Raw genomic sequence first — 20,348 nt, 5'->3', positions numbered from 1 at the left:
AGCAGTAGGATTGGGAAGCCATGCAAGTTTTTGCTTATATCTTTGATTGCAGACATCACAACCATCCCAATGACAGCAGGATTGCTAACAAATAGTGTGTGTGTTTGTGATATGAGTGTGTATTTATCTAAATAGGGAGGGGTATGAAAACTAGATCACTGTTTTGAGTTAAACTATTTTTACATTCAATAATCAAACTTGTATTAAGGCCTATCACGGATAAGATAAGGAAGAAGGAAGTATGAGAAAGATATGTTCTCTGCTTTCTAAGATCTTATAATAGATACAGTTATGTTGAGGAGATAAGAGACATTTACAATAAAGAACATTTAACAAAAGAGCTAGTGGAAGACAGTACATGATTAATCACCAGACAAATACTGGGGATGTAAGTGTTCAGTGACATGTGAGTACAAAGAAAGGGGAAAAGAATCAATGGGATTTGAGTTTTTTAAATATTTTTAAGGCACATTTGTTTATTCTGTACTCTGTGGACATATCTAAAAAAAAAATCATTCTATAATAAGAATCAATTTTAAGTCAGTGATTATATAGAAATTTAAAATTGCTAGCACTTTTCTTATTCACCTTTTGATTTGAAAGAAGTTCAATTAGAAATATTATTACTTTGGGTATTTTAAATAAATCATATCAGATGATCTTATATGGTAGCATACATTCTTTGTTTATCAAAGAATGTTTAGCGTTCATCAACAAACATTATCTCACTTAGAATTAGGTCACTTGGTCATAAACACTGTGCTAAAGTTAATTTTCATATGAATTTGAGTATATTAATTTCTGTTTCTGGCTGGGCACTGTGGCTCACACCTGTAATTCCAGAACTTTGGGATGCCAAGGCGGGTAGGTCACTTGAGGTCGAGTTCGAGACCAGCCTGCCCAACATGGAGAAACCCTATCTCTACTAAAAATACAAAAATTAGCTGAGCATGGTGTTGTACGCCTGTAGTCCCTGCTACTCTGGAAGCTAAGGCATGGTAATCACTTGAACCCGGGAAGTGGAGGTTTCAGTGAGCCAACATTACGCCACTGCACTCCAGCCTGGGCAAGAGAGCAAGCCTCTGTCTCAAAAACAAAACAACAACAACAACAAAAATCTGCTTCTATGCAGAAAACAAGATCACATACTTAAATTTTACAATGTTGGTTAAAATAAGCATTTATTTCTTAACTTTATATCTTTCAAATATTTTTCCTAAAAGTATCTGAAATGGTCTGCAGTCTAGAAATCATTAACTGTACTGAATGCGGTTTTTGAATGTCAAGGAAATGTATTTGATTCATTCAGTAACAAAGTCCCTTCATCTATTTCTGCAATTAAAAGAAAGTTATGTTCTAGCTTTTCTGAAATCTTAAATGTGCTGATGCCTGTTGACTTTCACAAATAATCTACTTGTAAAAATTTACATTTACTTCATGAAGGATATTCTAGTTCTTCATGAAGGAAGGGTGGGAGATATATAGATGCTAAGAATTATCATTACCCCCAAAGGTCTAAGTTTTTTTTTATCTGTATGAAGGGAGCAATGATAATTTAGCTTTACAGACAGCCCTAAGTTGTAGTCAAGCCAAGGATAGAATCCAAGTGCAGCTTTGGTGGGGTTTTTCTGATGAGTGTCATAGTTTTTATAACACTCTATTCCTTTGCCCCTTTTAGATGACTCTGTAAGCATGCCCAGCGTGGTAAGTGAACAAGAAGCTTACCTCCTGAGTGCCATTGGAAGGAGGCGATTCTCCAGCCATGTCTCCAGCATGTCTGCACCTCAGGCTGAGGTGGGCATGCTACCCAGCCAGAGGTAAACAGCTATGGTTATATTATATTCTGCATTTGGGGGTAAAGTTATAAATTCTGAAAATGTACTCCAGAGAAGCAGGCAATGGTCACGTTTTTATATAGATCATTCCACAAAGGATTTTTCAACAGAGTTCCTGCAGGCCACACTTTGCAGTTTTCTAAGCCAAGCTAGTAGAAGGGATCCCAATCTCTGATCCAAGTATTTTCTCTCCTTAAAAATTTTCTGTGGACACGTGATCTTTCTGTTGTCAAATGACACTCTTGTATTTCACATTTATCATTACCTAAGCTAATGATGGGTACTTGGCAAGAGTTAGGATCATCTTTATGTATTCGGTAAAGCTTAGGCTTCTGATATATTATTAGTATTCAGTTGTAGGCAGTGGCACTTAACCAAGCAGAAAAGGATCCATGCTACTGCCTGTGACCTTGGACAGGTCGTCTAACCATAGTCCACAGTTCTTCCCTCTGCAATATGAAGAGGTTTGCTAAATCTTTAAGGTAACTTCTCCATCTGTAGTTCTATGATTCCATGACAAAACCCCTTTAAACATTTTCTTTGTGTGTTCTGTCTTTTAAGAATATAAGTTTTAAAAAAAACCTTCCACGATATATATACAGTAAAAGTATAATGAAAATGATCTGATATGAGTCAAAACATTTATCTATTTAAGACAAATATTTTGGAATCAATGATATTTTCCCTTCAGGAATTGAGTTTTTCAAGGAATTGACCTTACATGATTTTAGTGTGTTGCTTCTTTTTAATACCTATAGATTCACTGTGGGACAATTCACACATGGAAAATAATAAAATTCAGGACATATTGTGATGTTCATATAAAACCAGTTTATATGCCAGAATAATTATCCCATACCCAAATCTTTTAGCAAATGGTTCATGAACTACATAGATGAAATAAAATTTGTGAAACAAAGCCCAAATTTGGAGAAAGCAAAGAATAGGATAAAATGATAAATAATAAACAAGTTGCATACTTTTTAAGAAGGCAATGTTTTATATAAGTACCATTTAATTATTACAAAGATTAATACTATATAAAGTTTTATATCATTTTAAGAAATTGTTTTATCTACCATTTGGTACTTTTCCTTTGAAAAGAAATTCTTATAAACAAAAAGTGTGAACAAAATCAAAGCCAAACAATAACATGTCCAAAAAAAGATATAAAGCCACACAAGCATCTAATATTGGTAGCTATCAGTGTATTTTTAATTGCTAGCAATCTGCATGGTTCTATGAAGAATATAAGAAAAAAATCAATTATTTGAAAGTTTTATTCAAATTGTAGAATTGTAGAAATTTCATAAAGAGGTTTTTTGTTATTTACCTAAAATAACGAGTCCATCAATTTCCTTTTTACGTATTAAGGGGTCAACTTGTTTGCAGGTAGAAATTTTGTCTTATTATACACATTATGATTGAACATTTGATTTCTAGAAATCAAGAAACAATAATATAGTTAAGTACTTTGGGCTTAATTCATATTTTAGAAGACTAGTGAAGGTAATAATACTGTCTCTGTACATTAGGGAAAGTCTTTCTGGGGACAGAGGCTATTTTTATACTCTACTATTAGGTAAACTTCAATTCTTTGGGGTCAGGCACTCCAGTTTTCTAAACGGTTTACTTCTCTCCAATTTAACAAGTATTCATTGAGTGCCTCACAGATGCTTAGCTCAATGCTAGGCTCTGAAGGAAAGACAGATAAAGCATGACAGTTTCTGTTCACAAATCTCAGTTCAGCTACATACATATCAATCGATAAACTATTTAATTATTCTCACCAACCTGACAGATTTCTTCTTTTGGCATTTACAATTCAGTCACTAGAGGATGGAGAGTAAGGAGGTAAATGCAAGTTCCATGTGAATTTTCCAAGATATCTTCCTTCCGTTTGTTTAATTGCATTTTCACTGCAAAATTAGCAGGGAAAGTTGGGTTCTTTCTTTGCTTTTCTTAATGGCATCAGTTCCAAGAGCTTGGTTGTGGCAATCCATGGTAAGTGGTTTTTGTGTGCTAATGTTAGAATGCACAAGAAAGAAGCAGGGTTCTGGTCAACGAAATACCATGTACATAAGACAGGTTAAAAATAATCACCACCTAGCCAAATGGTTACCAAAGGAAATGATAGTCTCATCTTCTACGGATTCATTCTGCAATGTGTTTCAGAGCTTATGGGTCCATTTGGAATTCATTTTAATTCTTGACCAATAAATAGGTTACACCTCGGAGAGTTGTATCCATGCAAAGCCCTTCCTCTCCCATTGCCTTGAGTCCTATGTCTTGACAAACCCAGCACAAGGTGAAATGGTTGACTGTCTCCTTTTCCTTCTTTGTTCTGTTAAATCTATTTATTTTTGGTTCTTGGAAGCAGAAAATTGCATGCCTGTTTTCTTTTCTTTTTTTCATTTTCTTTCCCTAAATGCTTCATCTCCCTACCCCTCCTGCAGTGAACCTAATGTCCTCGATGACTCCCAGGGCCTGGCCGCCGAGGGTAGCCTCTCTAGGTACAGTGTCAATGCTACCTGTCTATTGGTGTCTGTGCTGGGAAACTAGCTGTTCCCTGTCTCCTCTGTCTCTCTGTCTTCTCTGTCTCTTCTCGCCCCGTCTTAATATCTATTTCCATTCCTTGCCCTTTGTTGTTCATGAACATATGAGCCTGGAAGTCAAAGGTGTAGCAAACCCTCCTTTATTTTTAGCTTCAGAGCTCAATCTCAATCGAGTAAGCCCGAAAAGCTTAGTTTAAAAAAACTGTAGAATTATTTATGGGGCATTTCCCATGGATGTCTAAAAGTTTGGTAAGCCAAATGTTAAATTTATCCCATCTAATTCTTCCCTCCCACACTGATATTTATTAAGAATTGTTTTTCAGAGGCCTTTTAATATACCATCAGGAAGCCCCTTATTAAATCAAGACAGGTCTTTTAGTTAATATCACAGATGGTAAGAAAACAGACAATGATGTTATAAAAAGAATAGTAATGTTGATACAATTTATATACTATAATTCCTTCTCTTTGATGCATGCTATTGGGCAGGCTTCTATAGTAGCTTGTTCCAGCAACACTTATATAAAGAACGTCTGTTCTAGCACAAAGGTGACTCCAAAACTTGCATGAAATATCAGGCACAAACATTTCTTGGTAAGTAAGAGAAGTCTTATGATGCAAATAATATAATGTCTTGGCTATTGGTTTAAAGCTTCTGAAAAGGGGACTGCACCTTTAACACTCAGATAAACCACGTCAAACATTCCTAATCTTGTGCTGTTGATTCACACCTCTCAACTAATCCTCATTAGGAGTAAGGCTTCTTGTTCATCCTTAGAGTATCTTTGTGCCATCTCAAGAGATAACAACATTCCCTTTCAGGTTTGCATTATATAGTGACTACAGTATACCCGTGTTTATTGCTTTATCACAATGATGAGGAAATGTTGAGAGGCTGTTCCCGCGAAAGGCTGTCTTTTGTTTTCTTTGCATCTTGTTCAGATTTCACATTTTCTTTTGCAATTGAAAATGGGAAATTTAGTCCATCATTGGGTGTATTTTGTTTTTAACCAGACCCATAATTCATAACATTCGTGTTTGCCAGCCCTCGCCTTGACAGATCAGTCTCTTATTGGTGGTAAATGTGGAAGTGCTGCAGAGTGCAGACTTAATTCCATTAGCAGGAGTTTGGGGGCAAGGAGGAAGTTGAGAAACAAAACAGGCCTCAAGAAGGCTTCCCTTTATTGTTCACAGTGTTGGAAGAGATCTGAACCAAGTCTAGCAAGGTGGTCACTACTTTCAAAGAAAGCATTTATTTAATGTTTAAAATTACATGTGGGATGGAAACCTTAATCAGAAGACAATTTCAGTGGCCTACTGAGAGTAGAGAGTATTAAATCAGACTTCCATTTAGCTAGCGTTGTGCTGGAGCTTTTCTAATTAGGCCAAATTCTACTCTTGATTAGTAAGGACTAGTCCAGGGTTGGTGAGAGAAGGCAGGAATTTGAGATTATTTTTATGAACTCTCCTGAGTTATTTGGCACTCTCTAGCAGGCTTAGGGGTCAAAGGACCTATTTGTACTTTTCTAAACCAATTCAGTGTGTCCTGGTTCCAGTGTCAATGGAAATAAACCCAGAGTTTTTGCTAGGTGAGACTGGTTCAGAGCCAAAGCTATTGATTTGTCTACAACTGAATTAGTCAGTCATGATAGTACTTTGATGACTGTCTTAGGTCAACTGCCATTGATTTGTTGTTTCTGTGACCATTGTGTTTTAGTTCTGGGTGTGAGTCACCCAGACCCAGTTGTGGTCATTAAGAAATGGGAATATGAGGCATTCACGTTGGCTTCTGAAATAATTCTAATAGAGGCTTTCTACCAACCAGTAGCACATCCACCTTTGCCATACCCTGCAGATCTTATCTCTTGAACTACATCATGTCACCAAGTTCTCTTTGGAGGAGAGGAACTCTTGGCATTTATTAGGAAGTTGGTTTAAAAAATAGGATATATACTTTTTATTTTTAATTTCCAGACTTTCTTATCTTTGGCGTGAACTTTCTTTATGCTGCAGACTTTTAAAATCCTGAAGTAGTAAGGCATTAACCAGGTAATTGCACTTAGCATACACTCAATACTGAGGACCTAAAATACACCCAAAGTAGTCCTAATGAAAATCTCACCTTAAAGCTTAGAGAATATCAGGAAGCATACCTAAGGGAAAATAATAAACTTTGCTCTTCCCACCCTCTTTTTACATTTTGCCAAATTTGCATGAGTATTTGCTTTTGAAAGGATACTTGTTTTGGACAAAAGGGGTAAGCTGGATGGAGTGGGCTAAATGAGAACGAGACCAAGATACCCTGATGAATAAGTGGAAATCAATTTAAAAAATGCCATACCTATCAAAATTACTTCTAGTATTTTTTTTAATATGCTAACCGGTTTCTTTTAGATTCATCTCCAGAAATAGCCTATTAGAAACACTCTGCTCTGCAGAAAAGATTATTTGTATTGGCTATTAATAAACTGAAGTAATATTCCATGGGAGAATTCTCTTCTCTAGAGAATGTTGCTCTTAGAGTTGTGGAAATTCATTGTAGATGCTCCCTCTCTGTCTCTACCCTGAAGTATACACACATATCCATGAACATGTTTTCTCTCCAGAAGAATAAAGACAGACAGGGGCTTTTAAGAGCTTATGGCCAGATGTTTACAATAAAGAATTAGATTTTGGTTAGACATGTTAGTACATTTTGAAAGGCAGGAATTGACAGTCAATTCTAATTTTTTTTAAAAAAGATTACAATGCTATTTGATTGTGCAAGGATACTTTAAGCACAGCGAAAAATAAAAATGTTTGAACAAGACTATGTAGTTTAGGTGAAAAGAAAAGTAACCTATACAGTGGGACCCACCTCATGATTATACACATTTTCAAAGCATAAAAACTTGGCAAGTGCTCTCAAAGTACAAAAAAATAAAAAATCTTTTTAAGTAGCTGAGAATTAATGACTAAGAAAATGTGTTGTGATACACAGATACCTATTTTGCCATTGCTAAAGCCGTTCTTACCAGGTATCAAAGATCTAGATTATTCCCTTCAATGTGATTTTCAACTATAATCTCTAAATTATGTGGCACTTAAGCTATATTTTGTCAGATGTTGTTGGAGTTAAGTAAATTTTAAACAATAATCTTTTATTGAGAAAGGGGAAGTAGGATTTAGTCTACTGCGTATTTCCCTGCTGTCTACTTTTTGCTTATTGCCTTATTGCTCCAGTGAGGTACTGGCTCTAGGAACTCCTGTCACAAGGCAATCATTCAGGGTAAACGATGATGCTGCATGTCTTTTGTGCCACCTCTATATTTCTCTAAACTGTATTAAAATTGAAATCAAAAGTACAGATAAAAGCAATGAAAATATAAATTCACTTTTCCATGTGATGGTCTCACCCAGTGCTATTTTTCAGTGACTCAAAACATAAGAGATGGTTTATTCCTAAATCTGTTGTAACATGTTAGCTTTAATTTAGAAAGCTTTATTTGCTTATATCCTTATTGTTTCACCCTATTGGCCAAAACTGTGGAAATCAGTCATATCTCATTCCCAAGATTAAAAGTTTTAGGAAACCTGACAAGGCACCGTGGTTCATGACTGTAATTCCAGCACTTTGGGAGGCTGAGGCAGGCAGATTGCTTGAAGCCAGAAGTTCAAGACCAGCCTGGGCAACATGATGAAACTCTGTCTCTACTTAAAAAAAAAAAAAAAAAAAAAAAAAGCCAGGCTTCTTGGGAGGCTGAGGTATGAGAATTGCTTAAACACGGGAGGCAGAGGTTGCAGCGAGGAGCGATAGTACCACTGCACTTCAGCCTGGGTAACAGAGCAAAAGACTCTGTCTAAAAAAAAAAAAAAAAAAAAAAAAAAAAAAAAAAAAAAAAAAAAAAAAAAAAATTAGAAAACCAGTTTTCTCTGTAGGACAGTTTTAAGAAGTTGTCCCACTACTCTGACATATCTCAACAAATAGTCTCAACTTTTCAGAGCATGAAATTTATATTTCACTCATCTGAAAGGATTCAGTTGTCTATTGGAAGATAATGTTTTGTGACCATAAAATACAATATAATATTTTTAAAATTGACCATCAAATATGACATAGTATTTCCCTAAAGGGGAAAATAACTTGATTACTGTAGTTCTGGTAGGTGGGGACTGTGACGGAACTGTTTCAAAAAATTCAAATGAAAACGACATAACAGGGAGGTGCTTAGTGAAAACCCATTAGTCGTCCCCTTGTTCATTCTAGTAATGCACATCTTATAGTCCTGTATCACAAATCCTACAGATGACTGAAATATTACATGACGTGGAGAGAAGCTAAATTGAAACTTTTTATATGCAACTTCAATTTGACATAGATCCCAGAAAAAGAAACATGTTCTGCATAAATTATCATTGTGAACTTTTTTGGCTGCTTATTCTTAATGTGTCCTAACTGTACATAGTTAAGCCAGCCTTTGATATTCTAAATATAAACATGTTAGCAATCAAGTTTTTAGAGCAAGTATAATTTATCAGCTGGGTTATTTCCAAGGATGTATTTTTAATTTCATCTTTGATGTGTGCATTTCATGATGAAATGCTATATCATTTACGGTACAACTAAATACTAAAGCTATAAACTTGATACACCTCTTAGATATAAGCCTCTCTATCCATAGAGAAAATTTTGATGCTTATGATCCTCTCCTGGAATAATCATCATGAAATTACCATTATGTTTTGACATTTAACACTCCCTAAGTAACGTGAATTTCCTTTCTTTTCCTATGCCATTTTTTCTCACAATCACAGATTCCTGAATAAAAATGAGACAAGTGGACTGCCTCGATTTCATTTTCTCTGCCCTATTATTTTCAAAACATTTTATTACCTACTTCCTTTTAGTATTCTAGAAGCAATAAACTCATTACAACATCAAATGTAAAACAAGAAAGCATGCTATGTACATCCCTTTTCATGTTCAAACCATTGTACATCAACTAACTTCTTTTCTCTACCTTAATGGGAGGTAGTTGGTAAGTATTAACCTCCTCTTATGGCCAAGGGAACTGAGGTAACATTTAGATGTCAATGAAGAATCCATTCCAATGAAAGCTTTGCTTCGTATTAGGAGAAACTTGTTCCTACTTTTGTGCATATGGTTATTGAATACTCTTTCCAATTTATCAGACATGTTAACATGTATAACTAATAAGGAGATGTCATTTAAAACATTACAGCAACATAGTCTGAACTGCTTATCAGAATTTATTGCATTGTTCCTTTGGGGTAATTTTCTATCTTCATGGAAAGGATGAAGATATGATATGAAGATACCATATCTGTTTCAAGGTTATATATGTATAAGGATAATGCACATTGATCTTTTTAAAGTCGATATTCAGAGGAACAAGAAAGTTTAAAAACACCTGTTTTGGTTCTCTTTATGGATTTTGTTATTGTGTACTCCAAATGGTGTAATTACATCCTTATTTCATAAAAAATTTGATGAACTCCATTTGGGGATCACATTGATTTTTTAGTGGAAATGTAAGACTTTTAAAAAATGACCAATGTGAGTATGTCAATTTGGTAATGATTAACTAATAATTAATACAAAAAGGGAAACATCTGATTGCCTGTCTTGCCACCAGTTTCTCTCCTTACTACTGCAGCTGGGTATTTAAGTAGCTCTTTTTTGAGAAAATGGAAATGAACAGATACAGTCTTTCTTTTCCCTGAACAGTTGCTGATTCTGGATTCCTCTGTGGAATATTATACCTTAAGAACTATCTGTAGATGACTCTCCTTTTGCAAAGGCAAAGCAGAAATTAATTAACCATTAACCAAATAACCACATTGGCATCATCCACAGACTTATAATATTATCTGGGGCACAGGATACTTCTTTTCTTCACTCCACTCCCATTATAATTATCTTTTATACATGCATGCAGAATGATAAAGGATCATGGGCCCATGTCAGTATTTTCAGCTTTGCCCAAAACTAATAACAACTATTTCTAGTCATTTTTGCATACAAAAGACACACGTACACAGTAAATTTGGGGGGAGCAGGTTGTTGCTTTTATAAACTGCATGGTATGTTTCAGTGCAGTTACTCGATATTAAAGCTCCTACATTGTAATGATAGCTTAACTATAGCTATACTTTGCCAGCCTTTAAATCTAAAACCATTTTTTAAAAAACATTTAATTGTTTACCCATGTGACTATTCATTTACTCAATAGTCACAGAGACTTCAGGCTGCAAACATGTGTTGAATGTGCCCCTTCACCCAAATAAATTCTGTGTCTGATGTGTTTGATATTTGTCCATCTTATTTTCATTTAAATTGAAATTTTAAAAAGGTGTTCCCATCCATGTGATAGAGTTGTTCGTGTGTGTTTGTCACTACTGTTTCCCTTCCCATTGGAAAAAAATTGAGATTAGAACATGACATCTTAAAACCTTTTGGTGGCTTCCAAACCAGGGGTGTGATCAAACTGATGTTTTCCAAATGACAGATATGACATCAGTGATTAAAAACAGAATCTCAATTTTGGCAGCTTGGGGCTACAAGGCCTTGTCCTCCCTCCCAAACCTTTGAAAATACCCATCCCAAGGAGTATCCCGACTATCCTTCAAAGATAATGATATCTTTGAAGCGACTGTATCATACAAGTGATTTTGGCTAACACCCACCAGAGGATGGTCTCCTGTACTCTTTCCAGGGCACGCTAACACTGTTGATGCTTGGCAGGGTGGCAAGTATACAAAGTGAACCTGGTCAACAGAACCTCCTCGTTCAGCAGCCACTGGGGAGGAAGAGGGGCCTGAGGCAGGTAAGCAGACCCTTAAAGTGCAAGCGCAAGAGAACCATCCTACAAATTAGACTGTAGAATGTGTGCTTTTTAATGCCCATGTATATTAAAATTACTTTTTGCTGCTGGATGTGCCTGGAATCCCAGCTACTGGGGAGGCTGATGTGGGAGGATTGCTTGAGCCCAAGAGTTAAGAGTCCAGCCTGGGCAACAAAGTAAGACTGTGTCTCTAAAAAACTAATTAAATAAAACAATGTATTTTTTTTTTAAGTGTGTATTTTGCACTCACCCTACCTAAAATAGGCAGCACACAGCAACTTTAAAATGTGTAAATACTTAGGCAAGACAAATGATATTCTATTTTAGCTCTGAATTTTCTTACTAGCAAAGCTGATTATGTAGTAAAGTAAGTAGGCCTATAATTCTATTTGTTACTTACCTAGAAACCTTCTTTACCAGCCAAACTTACTGATAGAGGATTTGTTATACAGTTGATTTAAGGCCCGTTTCTGCATAGAGGCAAGGAAAAAGAAGTCTATCCTTTCTCATTTCAAGATTATTAAATTTAAATCAAATTGAAGTAACGATCATCTTTACAGATTTCCTTATGTGGAGTTATTTTACATTACTGTCTAAAAAAAAAATCTGGAAGCAGCTTATCACTTTTGCTTCCATAGGAGCCTCCCATTATTGATTCAGGGACCAGGCACTTGGCCAGCTTCTGAGGTTTTAAAAATAAACCTCCCCTTTGAAAGTTAGTATATATTCAACTGTAAGTTTTAAATGAGAAAAGCTTGCTCAATAAGCAATAATTCATTTTGCATCCTAAAATAACTGAAATTCTCAAGTTTATAATCTAAATTATGTTAGTCAATGTTCTTGGCATATATAAAGGAGTAATAATTGGGAGACGAACTAGTGAAAGGGAATGTCAGAAGAAAATACTTTACAGTTAAAGATGAAGAAATAAATTTATCAGCTATAAATGTAAGGAACAACCACAAGAATCCACAGAAACATATAAATAAATAAACAATTTCCTCCTAAGCAGTTAGACTCTCCTGCAAGTTTTATTCTGCCTATTCTTTTTAGCTAAGACGTCCTCTACTATCACGTCAGAAAACTCAGACTGAACCCAAAAATCGCCAAGGGGCTCGACTGTCAACCACTCGCAGGAGCATTCAACCTAAAACGAAGCCGTCTGGTGAGGTCTCCTGTGTCCCTTCTGAATATACCATTGCCATGATGCCATGCAACTCAGCCAGGAAGGCTTACAAAAACCGAGCTGATTAAGCATACCTTTGGGGAGGTGCTAACATAAGGGAAGGAGTTTCCCAGAAAAACGTAGTGTCTTTTTCTCTTCTTGCCTTCTCCAATCCCTGTCTCTACCCCCGATGAACCTAGACAAATGGAAGAGCCCAAGGTAAACCACTAATACTATGAAATTTGACTATAAAAGGACGTGGTTTCTTTCCTGAAACAAACTGGGTTTGCTATACGTCTCATTAAAGGTAAAGGTATGGTGAATAATAGGGATTTCTAAGTCCTGTGGGCAGGTGTTATTAGGAATGACTAACTTCACCCAGTATTCTACACAAATGTTATTTTAGGCCATTTATATGAAAATGATTTTTCTACCTAAGTCCTACTCTTTGTAAGAACATGAAGTCAAATGTGCAAAATGTTCAAACATGCTTTCATTTATCAATAAGCCCAGCAATGTTTTTATTTAAAAAAAACAAATCAGGAGACACTCGTTAAAACCAAGTATTAAGCACTGACAGTCCATTTCCACCAACTCTTCCCCAATTTGCTGTTTCACCTCTGACCTACAGTGGACCAGAAACGGTCTGTGACCTTTATTGAGGCTCAGCCAGAGCCAGCAGCTGTCCCAACAGATGCACTTCCTGCTACAGGCCAACTACAGGGCTGCAGCCCAGTCCCATCTAGGAAACCAGAGGCAGTGGACGAACCAGTCCTCACATCTTCTCCTGCCATAATTGTTGCGGATCTCCACAGCCTGTCTCCCAAGCAGGTGAGGGCACTAGAGAAACAGGCAAGGCTTGCTCTCTGCGTACTTATTTCTAGCAGCCACTTGGATATGCACATTTATTCCATATAAAGTCCAGGTCTGCAATGCTTTGTTATCCAAACAGACACTGCTCCTGCTATCATGAAAAAGAAAATCTATATAAAGTGCAGCCAGGAATATATCTACTTAAGAAGGAACAAGAAAAGTCTTGGTATTTTTAGTTATGAAAAACCTAAGAGAAAATACTTTGCAGCAAAAACAGCTATTGAAAACAAGTTTATACATGTTGAGCATCCCTAATCTAAAAATCTGCAACTTGAAATGCTCCAAAATTTGTAACTTTTTAAGTGCTGATATGACATTCAAAGCTCATGCTCAAAGAAAATGCTCATTGGAGCATTTTAGATTAGATTTTTGGATTAGGGATGTTCAACTAGGTAATTACATAACGCAAATATTCCAAAATCAGAAATCCAAAGCACTTCTAGTTCCAAGCATTTCAGATAAAGGATAGCTGAAAGCTAGTTCAATTTTAAAAAATAAAGTTATCATTTTAGATAAAGACTTTAAATAAAGAACCTCTATGTCCTATAAGATGAAAGGAACTTTTTGTCTTGATCTTTTTCCTCATCGTTTTGCTGATATTTTTCTTGTTTTGATATATTTCTTCTTTTTATTTTTATAAATGAATTTGTATAGTTTTATATTCTCCTCATGTGGTATTTAAGGAAAACTAAAGGGCTATATAACGGTATATATTTGTATAGTCTTTAACGCTTAAAAAGCATTTTAACACTAAGATTATTATCCCATTTGATCCTCACGGTATCTAAGATAAGCAAAATCAAAAGTTATGTTTATGTTATAAGTTCAAAAACTGAGGGTTAGAAAGTTGGAAGGCCTATATAAGATCCTACCTATAACAAAGGCTGGAACTGGGACAAGCCATCTGATTCCTTTTCTAATTACCACTGGACAATGACATTTTTTTATAATCTTTTCTGGTACCCATCCTATCATTCCATAATGTTATGATCCTTTTGATCACAGAGCGAGAACTTTTCAACTGAAGAAAGAGAAAAGAAAGAGGAAACAGAAGCACAAAGTGCTACTGCACACAGTCCACCCTCTACCCAACTCTCTGACCCTGATGACTTCACGGGCCTCGAGACATCCAGCCTCCTACAGCATGGAGACACTGTCCTTCACATCAGTGAGGAAAATGGCATGGAGAACCCCCTACTGTCTAGCCAGTTCACCTTTACTCCCACTGAGCTGGGGAAAATGGATGAAGTCTTAGATGAGTCTCATGTTTAATTCTGTATATTGTAAGCTCTGCAGGTATACAGAAGACATGAAAGTGATCTCTATACTACAAGTTCAACACTTTTGCTTAAAAAAGATTAATTACAAAATAGCACTTTATTTCTAATGGGTAGCACAAATCTGAATAGATTTTGCTGCCAATACACATAATGTTTCATAAACATCTTAAAAGTCAATGGCTAAAAGGATTTAGTTGTGCGAAAATCATAAAACCAGGGAGGAATAAGGGGAAAGAGCCATTTCACTGCACATTGTTTATGATTCAAGAAGCCTTCAGCAGTTAAAAAAATATATACTATTCAGTGCTGCTTTCATAGAAATATTAACAAATAATATGGCCTAAAAATAGAATGCAATTTTTTGAGATTACTCACATTATACATCTCATGCAAATATTTATTTTTATAGTTTTAAAAATATTAATTCAGGTTGGCTATACAAGTAGCAATTTACATAAAAAATAATTAATAAGAAAAATATTTACTTTGGGGATACTAAATAACAAGCCTACAGCCATTTTTGTTTTGATTAACAATACAGCCATTTAGAAGAAGAAAAAAAATACTATATATAGAGCTGTGGACTTTTAGATATTTATTTTTCAACTGTCATTTTCATTGCATGTTGTAGATCGAAATGCAGATGTCATAATCATCCAATTTCATAATCTATCGTGTTAGAGAATATTCTAGAAATCATCAGAAATAACTCTGAATTAAGAACCTAAATAGCCTATACAATTATAAAACCTAAATGTAAATATAATCATTTAAAAGAGATGGTATTCCTATTCCTAGCCCTGACTACATTAATGCCAAGATTAGAAACTATTGGGAAATGTGTTTAATACTTTTCCTTACCGTATCCTGTGCCTGCCCTTGAGGGCGTATTTTCAGATATTAAGGTTAGTGTTGTTAGAATCAGTTTAATAACATTTTCTCAATAGAGACAATATTCGTATGATACTTGGAACATCTAAGTTTAAAAGAAAAAATGTATAAAGTAAACAATTTCTTCATAGACACCTCCAGTTCATATATTTTACAAATAGGCCTTTAACTTGAAGTTCAGTTACTTCAAGAAAAGTGTAACACTTAGAAGGCTTGTAAGGTCAACACCTAGTGTATTACTGATCTTGTCACGGGGCTGTACATCATGTGGTTCACAAAGAATTTCACAATTTTAACAATTTACATTAGAAAACTGTTACTTAACAACTAGGCATATACAAACTCATATACATACTTAAATTGGTATGGTGGTATAGGTGTGCTTGCGCGTGTGTGTGTATGTGTTTTAGTCCTCAAGATGAAGTCAACTATAGACTTTGATTACCCTGCAATGAATTTAAAACACATTCTGTATGCTTAAACTTTGAGTGTGTTGACTATGAAATGTATATGTACATAAAGAGGATACCTACTAAACCCACTTTAATCATAAAGGAAAATTATTTTTTGTTAGAATTGCTTATTAAATAGGCATTGTTTATATTGTGGTTTATAATTTCAAATATAATTTGGGGTTATGGTCCTATCACTAAAAGAATGAAAGATATCCATGAGTTAAAAAGAACAAAACTAAAAATTTCAAATCTAACAATTCAGAAAATTGAGGCAGTAAATGACCTCCTTTGTGTTTTACAATATTTTCATGTTATTTACAGTTAAAGCTGAAATATTTCTCAAGTGCAGGAATATAAATGTTAAGTGGTTTTATGATTCCAAGCTGATATATTTCACCTGTTAAAAATTATGCTGCTCAATTAGCATTAGAGGCCTTATGTTTGGTAATTACAAGTGTCTGGGCTATGTGAGTCTCTACATATGTGTGTGCTTTATTCCAGTTTCTTGATTCAAATTATCTATGTATAATTGTATGAAATATTTAAATAGCAAAGACGTCAAAGAAGATTGTTAAATATCCAACAAGAATCCTAAATATCCTTACATATATTTAAAAAGTATTGGGCTGTTTTGAACATGATTATGCTGGTCTGTCTGCCTTTTTAGCCTGACTCCTTCACTCTTGTGTATGGACGTCTATTAGAAACTTTCAATAAGCTAAGCAATGTTGTAGCTTGCAAAAAAGCCTCCACTCTGAGAAACAGGGCCTTATAGAGTAGGAATGTTTTCATACTGGAACTACTGAAATTTTGCAGATGTATGCATCTGTTTCATTTAAGGTGCCCTTAAATGTGTTGAATGTAATGTGTTGAATGTTTATGTGTAATGGCTAAAGTATCTATATGTGTGTGCATAAAACTGTCACAAGATGTATTCTCAGGAATACTGTTACCTGGAGTTTGAAAGGAATAACTATTAAAAAAAAAGTTGGGGAAGATTAAAAAAAGTTCAAGATAAATGTTCAAAATATTACTAAGTATATGACTAAAAGCTAATTACTACATATGATAAATACAGTGTTGGTAATAGTAGATAATTTCTTAAGCCATGATGCTTAATGATATTTATCTTATTCAGAGGAAAAATAAAAAAAGGTACCCACTTCCCACATAGAAAAAAATTAAGACTCAACAAAGAGGTTGCTTCTTCTGAAATTAACTTTTGAGAGACCTTGGAATAAATCATGTACTATCCATGATAGTATGACTCAGATCCAATTAAAACAGTTTAAATCCTGGATGTAGGATCTCCTACAGCAAAACATTTTAATTTCATTTTTCAGTATTTGCTGCTTTCTAGAATTCTATTAGATAAGCTATTTCATTTTTCTGAAAAGGAAACTGAGTTATCGAGTGCATTGAGACAAGGCACTGAGAACTACAGTGTCAAAATCAAAAGGCATAAATGGGCATGGCAGTGCTGGTAGAAAACTCTATGGTACTGGTGATCTGGTTAGGGCCTGTTGCACAGGCTGGGAGTAACTGGTTTGCTGTTTCAAGCCTCCAAGAGTACCTTACACAGGTGATAGTTCCTTTCTTTTTTAGCATTATATTCCTTTAGTCAACAAAGAACTTTCTCCACTCTGCTGCCCAGCTCTGAGAGTTTCTGAGATAAGAATAGGGTGTGTGTAAGGACCTTTAGGGAAGAAAGGGTCATAAATGAATAGAATTACAGTCCAAAACATGAATTAAATATCCTTCCTCCAGTTATAAAGGATACTTTAATAGAAAACAGTCTCCAGAATTTGCTGCTATCACACCAAGTCATGCTGTTGCCCTGTGACCTTACACTTCCAATTCCATGGCCTTGTCTTGGCAGTGAGTAAAAAGTCCCACTTCAGTTACTTTAGTGGGTCTCAACTGCAGCATTTCAGAAACAAATTTTGATTTGACACTCAGGAGAATAAAAACAAGTTGAGGGCAGAATGTATTTGGAAAAGCTTAAGACAAATTTACTTATATTGTTTTAGGATCATTTAGGATTACACATCAATTTACCTCCATAAATCTTTGAATCGTCACTGTGACCACAGGATGAAAATCCTTTATTAGCCATTTTATAGGTAAAAACAAAAGATTGACTACACAGCCGACTTCCCTCAGATAACTATAAAGTCTGTTATGAATACTGAATGACCAAAGAACATGGAAAAAATACATATGAATAAATACTGAAATGTTTATGAAAGATATTTATGAAAGATATTAAGACTTCTGTGTTTAGGTATGGACATATAATAAAATAAGTCTAAAAATATTTAGGATATGTATGTTTCATTTCTTAATGTGGGGAAGAGGTTGACTAATTCTGGAAGATGTTCATTTTGGATCCAGGGGTATGCCTTTGTTAATGCCTTGCTGGCCACCCTCAACCTCCCCAGTCTGGCCTGAGGTCACCATCCAATTAGACACCCCCCAAAACACTCCCTATAACCTTTTCCCACAAACTAGCTCTACTCTACTCATGCTTTCCAAATCTACCTTTCTTTCTTTTTTTTGAGATGGAGCTTCACTCTTGTTGCCCAGGCTGGAGTGCAATGCCATGATCTTGGCTCACTGCAACCTCCACCATCCCAGGTTCAAGCAATTCTCCTGCCTCAGAGTAGTCGGATTACAGGCATGAGCCACCATGCCCAGCTAATCTTTTTCTTTTTTTGTATTTTTAGTAGAGACAGGGCCAATTGGTTGGTCAGGCTGGTCTTAAACTCCTCACCTCAGATGATCTGCCCATGTCAGCCCCCCAAACTACTGGGATTACAGGCATGAGCCACTGCACCTGGCCCAAATCTAACTTTCAAAAAAAAAAACAAAAAAAAAAACTTATTTGCCTTTGCTTTAACCTACTAGAGTAACTGGTAGATTTCCCAGTGGGATTGTTAAAGATCTGGTGCTCCTCACAATGTGGCCAGAAACACCATGTGGTCCAAGTTCTGTCTTTTATACAAAGTGCTCTATCCTTACTCCATAAGGATTGCTCTTGCTAACTCCATTTTTTCCCCCTCATGTGGTTTTACTTCTCTCTTTTCCTGACCCTAGGCACATTTAGCATCAGGATACTCTTACCCATTTCTGAACTGTGTGTGAACAGTTCAGAACCTACACAATTTGTGAATGAGCATTGGAGAGGTGTAGGGGCCAAGGGAAAACTTGCCCTTCACCCTCCCAAAAGTTTTGCTGAAAATCACTGACAAAAAGAGGATTAACAAGAGAAAAGGCTAGAAACTTACTTGATCATAATTTTACCTGACACCGGAGCCTTCAGAATGAAGACCCAAAGGTACAGGGGAGATTACCCATTTTTATACTTAGGTTCAACAAAGTATAGACAGCGATGTAGAAATATGATTGGACAAAACAGGCAATCTAATGCTAATAGACTGACCTGGCCTTGGCCATTCTAGTTTAGGTTCCTGGCCTCTCTGTGCAGCATACCCTCCTCCTGGATATGGGATAGAAATTTCTCTAGAAGAGGAGTTGTATAACCTAAAATCGAGGTAGATCAAATAATTTTTTAATGGCCAGTTTTTACACAGAAAGATAGAGGAAAATTAGAGTAACACTTTGGAGTTTTACGGCTGGCTTCAGGGAAAAGGGTTTCTGCTTTCAGTAGCTCTTGTTAGGGAAGAGGGGCTCTAGTTTCTATGACCTGCCTCCTGGGAGAATGAGACTAAAGGCAGGGCAGGAGGTCAGAGAAACACTGTGGCCTCTGAGGCCTTCACGTTGGGGTATCATTTTCTGAGCACCAACAGAGGGAAAAACAAAAAAAGATAGGAATGAGTAAATGCAGAGGCAGAAAAAGAGGGCAATAATAACTACCATTTTGTACTGAGCACCACGCATCCTGCTGGGTGCATTACCTGGCTTCACTCAGTCTTCACAAACCTGAAGCTGGGCACTGTCTTTGCAGACGAGAAAACCGAAGCAGGACGTGACTTGCCAGGTCACCCAGCTGCTATCTGGCAGAGCCAGGATTCCTCCAGCTCAAAACAAGAGCTCTAAAAGAAATACGAGAGAGCAAGGTTTTTACTGTTGTTTTAAAGGGGCAGCATAGGCGCTGGGGAGGAAAGGAACTCGTTGCAAACAGTGGAGAAACAAAGTGATGTGAAGTCAAGAGCCGAGGAGAGGGGACTGCAGGGGAAGCAAAGCGAAAAAAGCTTAAGGAACGCCTTGAGTACTGCAAGGACTTAAAGATTCAAACAGCCCAAGAAGGAAGGTCAGAAGGAGGAGGACGAGGCCCCCGTGACAGACCCCGGTCCAGGACAGCACCTGACAGCACCTCACCACAGCAGGAAGCGGGACTGCCTCACCACAGCAGGAGGCGGGACTTCCTCACCGCAGAGTCGCTACTTCCGGTAGAGTCCGGAAGCCTGCAGGGGGAAGGGGCGGGGC

The 20,348-nt window shown here is 36.2% G+C and overlaps 1 protein-coding gene and 1 long non-coding RNA gene across 14 annotated transcripts in view; one reads left to right on the top strand and one right to left on the bottom strand.

The window, feature by feature from the left end:
* Positions 1-18,214, top strand: part of UNC80 (unc-80 homolog, NALCN channel complex subunit) — a 225,708-nt gene extending 207,494 nt beyond the window's left edge. For 10 of the 13 annotated variants that reach the window (XM_074399089.1, XM_074399092.1, XM_074399091.1 and 7 more), the window contains 6 exons: positions 1,679-1,817; positions 4,292-4,348; positions 11,136-11,217; positions 12,289-12,400; positions 13,032-13,231; positions 14,279-18,214. In XM_074399089.1, the coding sequence (XP_074255190.1) occupies positions 1,679-1,817; positions 4,292-4,348; positions 11,136-11,217; positions 12,289-12,400; positions 13,032-13,231; positions 14,279-14,545 (857 nt within the window). In that variant the 3' untranslated portion in view covers positions 14,546-18,214. The remainder of the gene's footprint in view (positions 1-1,678; positions 1,818-4,291; positions 4,349-11,135; positions 11,218-12,288; positions 12,401-13,031; positions 13,232-14,278) is intronic. The other 3 variants (XM_003925592.4, XM_074399093.1, XM_074399096.1) reach the window with 2 other exon arrangements.
* LOC104650980 (uncharacterized) lies at positions 1,817-20,272 on the bottom strand. The gene is made up of 4 exons (XR_012517628.1): positions 20,226-20,272; positions 19,817-19,954; positions 19,342-19,442; positions 1,817-3,857 (listed from the first exon to the last, which is right to left on the bottom strand). It is a non-coding gene; the product is annotated as an uncharacterized LOC104650980 (long non-coding RNA).
* Between the last annotated feature and the right edge of the window lie 76 nt (positions 20,273-20,348).

This window comes from Saimiri boliviensis, chromosome 5 (assembly GCF_048565385.1).
Source record: "Saimiri boliviensis isolate mSaiBol1 chromosome 5, mSaiBol1.pri, whole genome shotgun sequence".
Lineage (NCBI taxonomy): Eukaryota > Metazoa > Chordata > Mammalia > Primates > Cebidae > Saimiri > Saimiri boliviensis.
Note: the sequence above shows the minus strand (reverse complement) of the source record. Positions and strands in the feature narration are given on the sequence as shown.